The following is a 15,323-nucleotide window of genomic DNA, read 5'->3' as shown; positions in this document are numbered from 1 at the left end:
TAGGATCATGCAGGCGAGTTTTACATTGGATCAGTCTAGGTAGATGGTTTTAATCCAAAGTTAAACTGAAATGACTTTAGTTGGAGGTGTAAACAATCTTAAGTCAGTTTTCATTTCTATTTCAGCTAATGACGTGAAGTGATGTGGTTAGGTTTCTATGTAAATATTTAGATACCCTTTCATTTCTATTCCAGCTAATGACATGATGTAATGCGGTTAGGTCTCTATATAAATATTTAGACACCCTTGGCTTACTTTGATATAGTATGTATACACCGATTAGCCACAACATTAAAACAACCTGCCTAATACTGTGTAGGTCCCCCACGTGCCACCAAAACAGCGCTAACCCGCATCTCAGAATAGCATTCTGAGATACTAATCTTCTCACCACAATTGTACAGAGCGGTTTTCTGAGTTTGACAAGGTCTGGAAGAAGGGAGGCTGAATCCAATAGCCTATTCAATAACCGTAATTTATTGTAGATAAAGAGAAGGGGAAAACAAGACATAAAACATAAATAAGATGAAGGCTTCGATGGTGGTCTTCTGGAAGTTGATCTGGTCCAACCAGGGAGAACAAGCAGAGTCTTTAGGCACGCTAGGAATAAGCGTGAGACGTGGAGAGGAATGTTCTGAAGCAAGCTGGCCACCTCCCGAGGTCTGAGAACAGAGGGCGCACGCGGACACACACACGCGGACACATGCGCGGACGGACACGCACACGAACACACAGAAGGGTAAATGTTTACGTTTCCAAATGAGAGGTAAATCCACAGTGTTGACAGTGTTCATCGCCAGCAACAGGGAAATACAACTACACAGAATTAAACCGTAGAGAAATAGTCCAACTGGATCCGTAATGGTGATTAAACACAAATGCTAGAAGCAAAACGCATGAGAGCAAAGGCTGACTAGAGTAGCGAGCAAAGAAAGAAAATCCAGTGAAGAGATGAGGGAAACGAAGCAAATAAATACATGAACAAACAGCTGACAATAATCAGACAAACGAGCCGACGCGCTGATTACCCGAATGGCAACACATGCGCGCCGCCATGTGACAACTCTCAAACAGAAGGTAAACAAGCCGCGTGGCGAGCTGTCAAACAGACACAAACACAAACGCAGGAGACAAGGAAGAGAGACAGATCAATCCAAAACCCCGACAGAGTTACCTTAGACTTTGTTAGTTCGAACCAGTCTGGCCATTCTCTGTTGACCTCTCCCATCAACAAGGCATTTCCATCCACAGAACTGCCGCTCACTGGATGTTTTTAGTTTTTGGCACCATTTGGAATACATTCTAGATACTGTTGTGCTTGAAAATCTCAGGAGATCAGCAGTTACAGAAATATTTAAACCAGCCCTTCTGGCAGCAACAATCATGCCACAGCCCAAATCACTGAGAATAATTTTTTTTCCCCATTCTGATGGTTGATGTGAACATTAACCGAAGCTCCCATATATATATATATATATATATATATAAGATACAAGGTACTTAATGTCTTTAATGAGGGAATGAACTACATTGCACTACGTTGTACACTGTGAATGACGCAATCAAATTTAAAAGGATGAAAAAATGCATAACTCTTGATTTAAAGTTGTTATAAGAATAGAAAAAATATACTTAAAGTTTATTTGCAAAATGTTCAAATATATGCAAATATAAGTAGTTTGAGAGTGACTAGATTGTGTCATTCGCAGTGCGTCATTGAAATGGGCGGTTTCTGCAGAGCACTTTGTTTGCCGCGATTCTGTGATTGGTGGATCGTGGTTCCCTTCGGGATCATGCAGTGCAGTTCTTCACCAGAAATTCTGCTTTTCAACATTTTTTATTTTTAAATGAAGATAACGCAGACTGATGGCTTCAACAGAACAATATACCATCGATTAACAATTACAGAGCTCATGGTTGGTTTGTAAAAGTTTATAAGTTGTTGTTACAAATGTATTCCCCTATGGAAAAAAATAAATGGGAGTTTTACTTTCGGAACCAGAATGTTGTGCTCTATCATTGTTTATGAAAACTAAAACAAAAAATAAATGAAAACCATGGAAGTATTTTAATGACAAATTTCTTTTTTTTTCTTCTTTTTTTTTTATCCCCTTTTCTCCCATTTTGGAATGCCCAATTCCCACTACTTAGTAGGTCCTCGTGGTGGCGTGGTTACTGACCTCAATCCAGGTGGCGGAGGACAAGTCTCAGTTGCCTCCGCTTCTGAGACCGTCAATCCACGTATCTTATCACGTGGCTCGTTGTGCACGACACCACGGAGACTCTGCATTTGGAGGCTCATGCTACTCTCCGTGATCCACGCACAACTTTCCAAGCGCCCCATGGAGAGTGAGAATCACTAATCGCGACCACAAGGATTGCATTTCCCTGTGACTGCACAGATAGATAGGAGACATAACTCACTCCAGAGGAGAATCCGGCGTGCCAAAATTAGCACTGGGTGTGACCGATGATGATTTAAGCATGCCACTACTGTCATGTTGTCTGTTCGAATTAGAACATGACATTCCTGCAGTTCCGCTCGAAAGGCCCTCAAGGCCCTCAAGGCCAGAAAGACCTATTTAAAAGGCGATTTAAATGCCACTCTGTCTGCACACCTGCCCATGTGCCGAACGCCAGGCATCCGTTGCACAGGGCTCCTCAGCCTGTGCTGAATGCATCCATAGTGGCAATCTTGCGACTTGTAACCTACTTGGCCCAAGGCTACACACACTTGAAAAAACTGGGGGTTTTTTTCCAAACAGTGAGCTTAGCTAAGCTACAATGCGTCACTAGAATAGGAAAGCTGCCTCCCTGCCAAGCATGACGAGGTACCCTTCATTTTGAGCCAGCACTGGAGAGGTCTCATGTGTAGCAAGCCCAGTGTTGTAACTGAGGCTGCTGCTGCCAGCAGGCCCAATGTTCGCTGGAATTGTCGCAATGGGCGGGTCTCTCCTAACTTGAACCCTGTCAAGATCCGAAGAATGGACTGAGCCCACTCGTCCGTGAGACAAGCTTTCATGGACACTGAATCGAGTTTCATTCCTATGAATGAAACCTGCTGACTGGCTACCAGCTGCTTCAAGTGTACTAGCAACTGATCTCTGTGCTTGCACACTAAGTCCCATGAATGAGTCATAAGCAACCAATCGTCGAGGTAGTTCAGTATACGCACACCTCTCAGACTCAGTGGAGCAAGTGCTGCGTCTACACACTTCGTAAATATATGTGAGGAGACAGGGACAGCCCGAAGGATAGGACCCTAAATTGGTATGCTGTGCCCTTGAAGTTAAACCTGAGGAACAGCCTGTGATGTGGAATAACGTGCACATGAAAGTAGGCATCCTTCAGGAAAAAACCAACTATTTTTAAATACATTGTCTGGACTCCAAAACTAATTAAATAAGATTAAAATGACTACATATTTATTTTAGTTTTTGATGCACATTATATATCTATTGTTTCTTTTACAACCTGCCTTCATTAAACATTTTAATGGTGTTCGACTTTGGCAGGCCTAAAACTTTAAAACTAAAACTTAACATAGGCCTACTGAAAAGCTAAAACTGAACTGAAACTAGAGAACAAATCTAGAGAACAAAACTTGCGAAAACAACACTAAATTGAAAGAATAAGCTGAAAATAAAAATACAAACTTAAAATGTAAAACTAATAACCCTGAGTTTGCAGACGAACATTTGAACAGTTTAGTACTCATTCGTTTCACAGGTTAAGGAGTTATTCCTGTTTATGCCAAATGTAACTGGTTCATTTGAAAGAAAAATTTTCAACATTCCAAGATTCCTGAAATCTTTGGGTGGAGATAAAGGGGGATGTATCAGCTGTGGATGTTTGTAGGTGTGGCAGTTTATTCATCATCTTACACTCATGTGTAATTACTACAACAATGAAAGAAGCCGTGCTTGCCAGTTGATTGGACGTGTAACAATGTGGCTTAAAAATTATACAGAAAAGCAGCACTGTGTAAGTAGATGAGAGTAGTGTGAGTGGTGCTTGCCCGTGCAAAATACACCACTTATCAGTGAATGCAGAAACAGGACCCAGGTGCAGAACTGAAGAAATAAAAGGGAATTTATTAAATACAAAATAAAGGGAAAAACTATATTTAGTACCGACCGACCAACTGACCGACAGACCAACCGACCGACAGAACGGCAAACGTCATGCAATGCACACAACAGGCCACAAAAACAAGACAGAGTTCGGCCACAAACACACCCGACACCTTAGACCGAAGTGACGAACCTCAGCACAACATGAAGACAGGTCGTGACCCAGGCGCTCAACGCAATGCGAGCGTGACGCGAGGCACACCCGCGTTTGCGAGAGCCAGACAAACTATTGATGTGAGTGCATGCTGCCAAGATGACATAAGCGCAATGCACCCACGTCAATAACAGACAGACATGGAGCACGAGTGTCTGGATCCTGACACAGACCGAAACCGAACCAGACAGGAAGTCAGGATCCAGACACTGTGCTCCCGACATGAAACAAGACGGACCGAAGAGCGCACGGCAGGGAATACAACCGAAACCACGTGCTCACACAAAGACAGACAACGAAAAACAAGACAGACATGTGACGATAATGCCACGGTCCTGTCAGACCAAAACCCAGACTGATAGAGTGACAGGGCCGTGACACCGCTACAGTGCTTTAGGGGTTTGTTCAAATCTTTGTTTTAGGACAAATGCTTTGTGCTTCATTTTACTCACCCCTATCATATATGCACAGACAGAAAGAAGAGCTAATGCAGATTTATGGCCCATGGTTACTATATTTTTTGTGTGTTTTTTTTTTTTAGGGTATACAAGGGTTTCCTGGGGAGATGGGCCCTGCTGGACCTCAAGTAAGAATCTAAGTTAAGCACAAATAAATAAATAAACATTCCTGTTTCTGTTTTGATGGCAGAGCTTTTGGGTTGTCTTATAACAAAACCATTTTGACAGGGTGAGCGAGGTGTGGGAGGACCAGTTGGTTTTACTGGACCAATGGGACAGCAGGTATATATAATATTTTCTATAGAATTATGTTTCCGTTTTGTGCATTGTCTTGGCATGTTGCTCATTTGCAATTTACCAGCAACAGCTGTTTATAGTTTGCTCATCAAAGATTTTACATTTCGAGTTTTTACACAGAGTGACAAGATTCTGTTTTCTGGCCAGTCATAAGCTATTCATGCTACTTGAGCAGATCTTAAAATGACAGAAAGACCGAATGAATGCTGCCATTTTATTCCATATACAGAATGGGTTTGAATCATATTGTCCAAGAACAATGTATTCTTTCCATTTCATTCTTATTAGGTTCAAGTTTCAAGTTTTATTGGTCACATACATAACCATACACAGTACGACATGTAGTGAAATTCTTCGTATGACTTTTCTCCCCACAGTTTATGATAAAATTATAAACATATATATACACAATAAAATAGGAGAAAGAAGAAATATACTGTATGTACAAAGTATGCATATTAATATGAAATAGTGCATAATGACAGATGTAGAGGTAGTAGCAGCAACAGTTTGACTGGCAATATGTACATTGTGCAAGGTAAAGTGCAGTTGTGCAGTAATGTTGACCTGCAACAGGCTGATGTTATAGAGGTGATGTTGTAGATGTATAATAATGATAATATAATAATATGATAATGCAGAGTGTAATATTGCTTCAAGTGTGTGGTGTTGAATAGTGAATTTAGTCCTGGTGTTGTCCTTGGTTCAGGACACGGATGGCCTGGGGAAAGAAGCTCCTTCTCATTCTCTCTGTTTTGACCATCAGGGAGCGGAAGCGTTTCCCTGACCGCAACAAAGAGAAGAGTCCATTGTTAGGATGGCTGAGGTCTTTCATGATCTTCCTGGCTTTGATCCAGCATCGTTCGCTGTTGATGGACTGCAGGTCAGGGAGTTTGATGTGGGTGATGCGCTCAGCTGATCGCACCACTCTTTGTAGAGCCAGTCTATCTTGTTTTGTGCAGTTTCCAAACCAGGCTGTGATGTTTCCTGTCAGGATGCTCTCAATGGTGCAGGTGTAAAAGTATTTTAGCACCATAGAGGGCAGTTTAAAGTCCTTTAAGCGCCTGAGGTGGTAAAGACGCTGACGGGCCTTCTTCACCATGGTGTTAATGTGGCAGGTCCATGACAGATCGTGTGAGATGTGTATGCCAAGATAACGGAAACTGTCCACTCTCTCTCCACTGTGGCCCGTTGATCATAATGGGGTGGTAGCTCCTTGTCTGCATTGTGCTGAAGTCCACTATCAGCTCCTTTGTCTTGCTGACATTCAAAAGGAGGTTGTTCTCCTGGCACAAGTCCTCCAGGCCTTTGATCTCCAGCAGATAGGCCCTCTCGTCATTATCAGAGAATGGTGTCGTCAGCAAACTTGACAATGGTGGAGTTGGAGTTGGAAGTGTAAATTATTTATTAGCAGTTGTAAATAGTTTTACCCCTCTTCTCCCCATAATTTCTTGCCATCCCTTTACCACAAAAAAAAAAAAAAAAAAAAAAGAAAATCCAATTGTGATGGTTATTATTGCTGATGGAATAGATATTGCATATTAAACTTTGGCTTTATATTATTTGGATTTTATGTTTGCTTTTTTGTAAAGTTGCTTAAATGTCTTTCATTTCAGGGTCCGCCAGGACCGGCTGGCCCACCTGGCATAGAAGGTCCTCCTGGTCCAAAGGTAAAGCATCCATTAGCTAAATATATGCAGGTTATTGTATAGTTTGCTAAAAAGTGTATAAAGTATGTAGCTATTAGTGCATGTGTGTGTGTGTGTGTGTATGCATCTGTATTGTTTACATCACCATTTTGTATGTCACTTTACCTATATGTCATGATTATAAGTTTATTTACTTTTTACATAGTTTTATTGCAAAGGAATTAAACTTTATTTTTTAGGGGAATTCTGGGGCCCGTGGACATTTTGGGCTTCCTGGACGACCTGGTCTTAAAGTGAGTATGTCAAGGGAGGGGAATTTCCACACACAAAGGTCTGAGAAAATCTAAATCATCTCTATTGTGACATACCTCCTTCTCTTCCGGCTTCAGGAAATAACTTTGAATAGTAGATGCTAAACGTTTCAGAAACCTTTGATACACTTTACACATTATTTTCTCATAAAGTTCCACTGGTTGGGAGCCAACAGTTAACACGGCAAATGCTTATGACAAAATATATGGTAGAGGAAAGTCTTTAAGCTTGCAACAGTTGATATTGAAAGAATAACAATATATTTTGCACGCTGTTTATTTCATGTGTTCAAACAACGTGTTTTCACTATTCAAACAGTGGTGAGTTAAACTACCACTTTATTAAGCTTTATTTTGTCATCATTTACTCACCCTCATGTCATTCAAACCCATGTGTCTTTCTTCTGCGCAAAATAAAAGGAGGAATTTTAAAGGATGTCCCTTTTACTAATTTCAATACAATGGCAGTATATAGTGATACACTTTAAAGCTAAAAAAGAGACCCAAAAGTGTCCATGAGACTTGTGTCATATTTCAAGTCTTCTGAAGCCATACAATAGGTTTTGGTAGGAAGCAAGTCGAAATGTAAATCATTTTACTGTGAAAATCTTGAGTCAAAAGCAAAAGAAAAAAGCACTGTTTTTTGACAGAAAGGACGACATGAAGGTGAGTAAATGAAGACAGAATTTTCATTTTTGGCTAAACCTTTAATTGATGCCTGTCAAGTACCTTGATGTTAAACTAGTGAAAAATGTAAATACCGAGTCTTGTAAAGGTCTGTTCGTGCATACTGTTTATCCTCAGGGTTCAGAGGGAGAGCCTGGCATTCAAGGTCCCCCTGGCATTAGAGGCCTACCAGGTTTTAAAGGTCAAAAGGTATGTCTGTCTTCAACACTGACAAACCTAACCTGAAATAGGGTCTACCTTGCTTTAGAGGTTTGTTTTAATAAAGGTGTCCCGTATGGATGGTCCATAAACATTTGGTCTTGAATTTATCATTAACACTCTCTACAATTGTATTTACATTGTTAAATGCCATAACCCTTTGTCTGAATTTGCAGGGTGACTCAGGATCATCTGGACCAAAGGGAAGCCAGGTACCATGGCTGCAATATCTGTGACATTTGCTTTTCTCTGTCTGTACTATAAAAGGAACATATTGAGAGGAAGAAAGAGTCAAAAGGTGTTAAGTGTTGTCATGCAATATCACACCCTTTTTTTCGAACAGGAATTCAGATCTACTGAAGAGAAACACACACACACACACACACACACACACACACACACACACACGTTGGTGCGGCTATCCTATAGACATAATAGACATAATGATTTTTATATTGTACAAACTATAGATTATATCCCCTAACCCTCACAATAAACGTTCTGCATTTTTACATTTTCAAAAACATTTGAATTATGGGGACACTAGAAGTATCCATAAACCACATTTATAGCATAATGCCCTTGTAATTACCAGTTTGTAATCTAAATAAATGTCCTTGTAAACCACCAACCCCCCCCCCCCCCCCCCCACACACACACCATAAATATCTTTGTGTTGCAGACTGAGTTAATTTGAAAGTAATAAACAGATTGCCACATAATGTGCAGTTTAATGTAGATCAGCATAAATTTCCAGGCTGGTTTATGCTGGTTTGCGTTGTTCTGGTGCTGGACCAGCATCCAAAACACAACATATGCTGGTGACAAACCATTCTGGAATTAAATATGTTTGTTAGAGCAATATTGATTTTCTGATGGCCACATGTATACACACCTCTCATTTCAGGGTGAGAAAGGCAACCAGGGAGAACCTGGAGTTTCTGGAAAACCTGTATGTAAACATTATGTATACCTGTATGTATTTTTTTTATCATATACGTTCATATTTATTTACCCATCATACAGTGCATCCGGAAAGTATTCACAGCGCTTCACTTTTTCCACATTTTGTTATGATACAGCCTTATTCCAAAATGGATTAAATTCATTATTTGCCTCAAAATTCTACAAACAATACCCCATAATGACAATGTGAAAGAAGTTGGTTTGAAATCTTTGCAAATTTATAAAAAATAAAAAACGAAAAAAATCACATGTACATAAGTATTCACAGCCTTTGCTCAATACTTTGTTGAAGCACCTTTGGCACCAATGACAGCCTCAAGTCTTTTTGAGTATGATGCTACAAGCTTGGCACACCTATTTTTGGGCAGTTTCTCCTATTCTTCTTTGCAGGACCTCTCAAGCTCCATCAGGTTGGATGGGGAGCGTCGGTGCACAGCCATTTTCAGATCTCTCCAGAGATGTTCAATCGGGTTCAAGTCTGGGCTCTGGCTGGGCCACTCAAGGACATTCACAGAGTTGTCCCGTAGCCACTCCTTTGTTATCTTGGCTGTGTGCTTAGGGTCGTTGTCCTGTTGGAAGATGAACCTTCGCCCCAGTCTGAGGTCCAGAGCACTCTGGAGCAGGTTTTCATCAAGGATGTCTCTGTACATTGCTGCATTCATCTTTCCCTCGACCCTGACTAGTCTCCCAGTTCCTGCCACTGAAAAACATCCCCACAGCATGATGCTGCCACCACCATGCTTCACTGTAGGGATGGTATTGGCCAGGTGATGAGCGGTGCCTGGTTTCCTCCAGACATGACACTTGCCATTCAGGCCAAAGAGTTCAATCTTTGTTTCTTATGGTCTGAGAGTCCTTCAGGTGCCTTTTGGCAAACTCCAGGGGGGCTGTCATGTGCCTTTTACTGAGGAGTGCCTTCTGTCTGGCCACTCTACCATACAGGCCTGATTGGTGGAGTGCTGCAGAGATGGTTGTTCTTCTGGAAGGTTCTCCTCTCTCCACAGAGAAATGCTGGAGCTCTGTCAGAGTGACCATCGGGTTCTTGGTCACCTCCCTGACTAAGGCCCTTCTCCCCCGATCGCTCAGTTTGGCCAGGCGGCCAGCTCTAGGAAGAGTCCTGGTGGTTCCAAACTTCTTCCGTTTACAGATGATGGAGGCCACTGTGCTCATTGGGACCTTCAATGCTGCAGAAAGTTTTCTGTACCCTTCCCCAGATCTGAAAATCGATACAATCATGTCTCGGAGGTCTACAGACAATTCCTTGGACTTCATGGCTTGGTTTGTACTCTGACATGCATTGTTAACTGTGGGACCTTCTATAGACAGGTGTGTGCCTTTCCAAATCATGTCCAATCAACTGAATTTACCACAGGTGAACTCCAATCAAGTTGTAGAAACATCTCTAGGATGATCAGTGGAAACAGGATGCACCTGAGCTCAATTTTGAGTGTCATGGCAAAGGCTGTGAATACTTATGTACATGTGATTTTTTTCGTTTTTTATTTTTAATAAATTTGCAAAGATTTCAAACAAACTTCTTTCACATTGTCATTATGGGGTACTGTTTGTAGAATTTTGAGGCAAATAATGAATTTAATCCATTTTGGAATAAGGCTGTAACATAACAAAATGTGGAAAAAGTGAAGCGCTGTGAATACTTTCCGGATGCACTGTATGTTTACCATTGTCTCACAGAGAGGTTATCACCAAATATTAATTATTAAAAGGACCACAAATAGAAATTATGTGCAAAATTGTCTCACTGTTTTGCATGTAAATGTCATTTCTCATAAAAAGACTGGATATTAAAATACAAATCAATTGTACAGGACCGAATGTCTTTAACATCACTGTTATTTTCAACAGGGTGAACCAGGGTTTAAAGGAAACAAAGGAGAGGTATATATAACTACTCTCAAAACAACTATGGTTGTCAGTGTCTCACAGCCATTTCCTGGTGAATCAGACCAAGGCTCTTTCAGTTCCCTTAGTTTTTAGGCAAATGGTGTATGCAGTTTCTCTCAACAAGTGTTGGGAAAGCTGCTTTGAAAATACAAGTAGGCCCAAATGGAAACTCTTTTTCTGCTCTGATTTTGTAGTAGTATAGTAGATAGTAAAATGTATGTATGAGTAATGTGAGAGTATTACACTCTTATTAGTATGTAACAACATCATGCAATTAGCCAAAATATTTAATAAACAAACATATCGGTGGTGGGGAATGCATAGAACTTTTACAAATTACAGATGTTTGCAATTCTGCTACACATATTTTAAAATATTGCTTAACCACAGTCAAGCTACTCATATAAAGCTCTTAGCTACACTTTAAGTTACTTATGGTACTTTTTGTTTCAAGTAACTATAGTGAGCTATTTAAAAGGGTAATGTCAGATTATTTAATTTATTTTTACAATCAGAGCAGTATTTATCTGGCAAAAACAACGAGGGCCTCGATTAGGGTGACATCATTAAATTGAACAAATGAATCTACACTAAATACAACTAATAAAGCTAGAAAAACACTGTAATTACCTGTCCAAATTGAAAATGTGGTGAACAGCAACATTTAACTACAAGAAAGAAGACATTAGCTGCATCTGAATATGCATACTTCCCCACTATATAGTATGCCAAAAACAGCATGCCAATGGATTAGGGCAAGGCTGTTCAACCTCATCAGCAAGTGGGCCAGATGGAAAAATTTCTTTGGGGCATGCTGGCCGAGAAAGAATATTTTGTCGACAAAAAATGTGATCTCAGTGATTTGGACTGTGGCATGATTGTTGGTGCCAGACAGGCTGGTTTGAATATTTCTGTAACTGCTGATCTCCTGGAATTTTCACGGACAACAGTATCTAGAATTTACCCAGAATGGTGCCAAAAACAAAAAACATTCAGTGAGCGGCAGTTCTGTGGATGGAAACACCTTGTAGATGAGAAAGGTCAATAGAGAATGGCCAGACTGGTTCGAACTGACAAAGTCTACGGTAACTCAGATAACCGCTCTGTACAATTGTGGTGAGAAGAATAGCATCTCAGAATGCTATTCTGAGATGGAGGTTGGCACTGTTTTGACTGTACGAGGGGGATCTACACAATATTAGGCAGATGGTTTTAATGTTGTGACTGATCGGTGTATATTTTATATATATATATATATATATGTGTGTGTGTGTGTGTGTGTGCGCGTGTGTGTGTGTGTGTATCAGATCAGCTCTCATGTAGACACACATCACTACGAGAGCATGAGTCTCAAGACGCTTTGCTCATTCTAAGGGACGATTCAGCCTCATACTCCCTCACACCCGCCTCTTCTATGACACCCGAGGGATCACACAAGGAGGCACTGTGGGGACGCAAGGTCGAGCAGGATAAATTTGAGGTGGACCTCATGCCGGCACATGCCCTGCAAGCCCCTGAATCTCCGTGTAATGCGTCTATGCCAATACATTGTGCGTGATGAGCTCCGGCCTTCTGCAGGAGTGCACGGCCTCATCTCATTTGGCAGTTCTGATGCTGAAGAGGATAACGATGTCATGTCTCTTGCTGAATCAGGCGAGTGGTCAGTGGATGATGCTACCGCCCCTTCCCCCAGCAAGGGCAAAGAGCATGTATGCGCCACTGACAAAGAGATGCTTTGCGTCCTTTCAAGGGCAGTCGAAGAGTTCGATCTTGAGTGGTCTCCTCCAGAGGAACCTACACAATCTCGCCTTGATGAATGGTTCCAGCAGTTTGGATGCCGTCAAGCAACTGCATCCCACAGATCTTCCCCGTTCTTCCCTGAAGTTCATAACGAACTGTCAAAATCCTGGCGCACTATTCAGCTTGCCCGTGCAGCGATTCCATCCTCTCTAATGTGGATCATGGAGAAGAAAAAGGTTATGCCCAACTAACCCCTGTGGAGGACGTGGTAGCGGCACACCTCTGCCCGGCAAGTAGCAGGGCATTGAAATCACCCCCCATTCATCCTTCCAAGCCGTGTCGACTGACATCTGCACTGGCTGGAACAGCATACTCAGCAGCAGGCCAAGCTGGTTGCATCCACGCGATGGCGGTGCTACAGGTCTTTCAAGCCAAGCTCCTCAAGCAAATGGACAAGCAAGGCTATGATCCAGAGACATTCAAAGAGCTCCGCGCCACAACGGACTAAGCGATGCATGCCACGAAAGTCACTGCACAGGCCACTGGCAAGTCAGTGAGCAACCTGGTAGTTCTGGATCATCACATCTGGCTGACCCTCATGGAAATGCGTGACAAGGAAAAAAGCCGCTCTGTTGGATGCTCCAGTGTCTCCAGCTAGCCTCTTCGGCAGCCCTGTGGATAAATTTGCCGAGCGTTATGTCGCAATTCAGCAACACTCGCAAGCTATGAGACGCTATGCCGAAACGGAGTAATATATCACACACTATGATTTTATACCAAAACACGTTTTGTGATTAATGATATTTTTATTTTCAGCTTTCAAACCATGTAAATGTTATCAGCAAATTCAAACAATAAATATTGTTTTGAAGCTTCTTAATGTGGTGACCAATCATGCTTAATCAAACGGATGTGCTGCATTTAGCACACTCTCTCCGCAATTTTTTTAATTCAAAGAAACAATAATTATAAAATTAGTAAACTGAGACTTTCTTTTTCCCCCGCATCCATATCCCTATCAGAGTTGGGCATAGCGGAGACAGCCTCCGCCACCCTTTCCCATTTACTCGCCTCTTAATTTCCGACGTGATATTATTATCAAGCCCTTTCCCATTTACCCATCTCTTAATTTCCGACGTGATATTATTTCAAGCAATAATCCTCAACAAGGACCTCTTGTGGACGCCATGCGAGGTTCGGATGTGTGAATGGCGAGCTCTGTACACTTTGCTAGTTTTAACACTTTTAATGATATAAACTGGTGAGATTCGATACACTCTGTTCCATAACTGTTCTAGGAGGACAATATGTCAAAGAATTCAAAAACCTTGGGCTCACATTAAAAGACACTTACATGCTCAAGCTGATACCCGTGAGAAGGCCGCAGGCCCGGGACTCGATTTGGTCTGGGAAGTGAGGGAAATTCAGCGAGAAATGTTGAACATGTTGGCAATGCTGACAAAGGTTGTTGCTGACTTGGAAGATCTTGCTGTAATATGTCAATCGATCAATGCCATACAGACGAAATTCACTGTGGTGGTCATGAGAGTGGGGGATGTCGAAAAACGGATAGATTATCTGGAGTCATCGGAGAGGGAACTAGCTGCTAATCCACTAGCTACCAAGGTGGATTTGGAGCGCGTCTGAGAGAACATGGAGGACATGGAGAACCATAACCGGCGGAATAACATCCGAATCGTCAGAATTACTGAAGGGGTCAGGATATGGTGAAATTCCTGGATGGGCTTTTTCCGAAGCTGCTTGACGTAACAGGCCATTAGCTGGAAATCGAGCAAGCTCACAGGGTTCAGGCTCGGCGATCCGCTGAGAGGGAGACAGGCCACGATGAATTCTGGCCAAATTTCTGAGATCATCCGATAAAGATCTCATGTTGTGCAAGGCGAGGAACCACAGCATTTTCTTGTTCCCAGACTTTGCGAATTCGACAAGAGAGAAACGTGATCGATTCAAGGAATGCAAGAAACTCTTACATCAACGGAAGGTCGCTTTTGCACTGATGTCCCGGGCTAATTGAGAATAGATGCTAAGGATTGCTATAAAAAATGTACATGTCCCCAGCAAGCAATGTCCTTCATAAAGTCAATGGAGTAAGTTATTTTGTGGTATTCACGTTGTAGCCGAACGGACCGACTCACTGAACATTTACTTAACTGTTTGAGGAACTGAGTGCCTTTTTTGTTTCTTTTTTTGCTGGTTCCACCTAGTGGCTGGAGATTGTTTTGTAGAGTAACACACCTTTGGGATTGTTGAGTGGATGAATCTGCATGTTCTTTGTGCTTATGCCTCCTATTGGCTGGAGTTTGTTTTGTGGAGTATGTCTTGCAAGACATTGGAGTGATTAGGTCATTTTTTTGTACTCATGTAGCTGCCAAATGGGCCAGCTCACTGAACACTCGTTTGACTATACGAGGAAACTGAGCGCCCCTTTTGTTTTTTTTGTTTTTTGTTTTTGTTTTTTGTGCTGGTTCTGCCTAACGGCTGGAGTTTGTTTTGTGGAATAACACACCTTTGGGACAGTTATGTGGATGAATCTACAAGTTCTTTGTGTTTATTCCACATATTGGCTGGAGTTTGTTTTATAGATTATCTGTTGTTGTGTAACTCTGTCTCACAAAATTTTTATAGAAACACCAGACTTGAGCAATCCGAAGCCAACGTTGTCACGGGGGCTCTCGTAGGCGTGCATGGACTGTTTGAGTTCAGAGGAATGGACGCCAGTTGGCACTGTTGTGCGCAGGGTTCATACGCATGTTTTTCTTTTTTTTGTTTGTTTGGTTCTGGGGGAAGTTTGGGGTTTGATTGTT

General features: G+C 41.8%; 1 protein-coding gene across 1 annotated transcript in view; it reads left to right on the top strand.

The window, feature by feature from the left end:
• LOC127443139 (collagen alpha-1(XXI) chain-like) overlaps positions 1–15,323 on the top strand; it is a 72,534-nt gene that overhangs the window by 34,997 nt on the left and 22,214 nt on the right. Inside the window, exons 17-24 of the mRNA XM_051701676.1 lie at positions 4,829–4,873; positions 4,974–5,027; positions 6,659–6,712; positions 6,931–6,984; positions 7,807–7,878; positions 8,064–8,099; positions 8,795–8,839; positions 10,720–10,752. Coding sequence (XP_051557636.1) covers positions 4,829–4,873; positions 4,974–5,027; positions 6,659–6,712; positions 6,931–6,984; positions 7,807–7,878; positions 8,064–8,099; positions 8,795–8,839; positions 10,720–10,752 — 393 coding nt within the window. The remainder of the gene's footprint in view (positions 1–4,828; positions 4,874–4,973; positions 5,028–6,658; positions 6,713–6,930; positions 6,985–7,806; positions 7,879–8,063; positions 8,100–8,794; positions 8,840–10,719; positions 10,753–15,323) is intronic.

Source organism: Myxocyprinus asiaticus, chromosome 6 (assembly GCF_019703515.2).
Source record: "Myxocyprinus asiaticus isolate MX2 ecotype Aquarium Trade chromosome 6, UBuf_Myxa_2, whole genome shotgun sequence".
Taxonomy (NCBI): Eukaryota; Metazoa; Chordata; class Actinopteri; order Cypriniformes; family Catostomidae; genus Myxocyprinus; species Myxocyprinus asiaticus.
The sequence above is the reverse complement of the archived record's forward strand: the minus strand, read 5'-3'. Positions and strand labels throughout refer to the sequence as shown.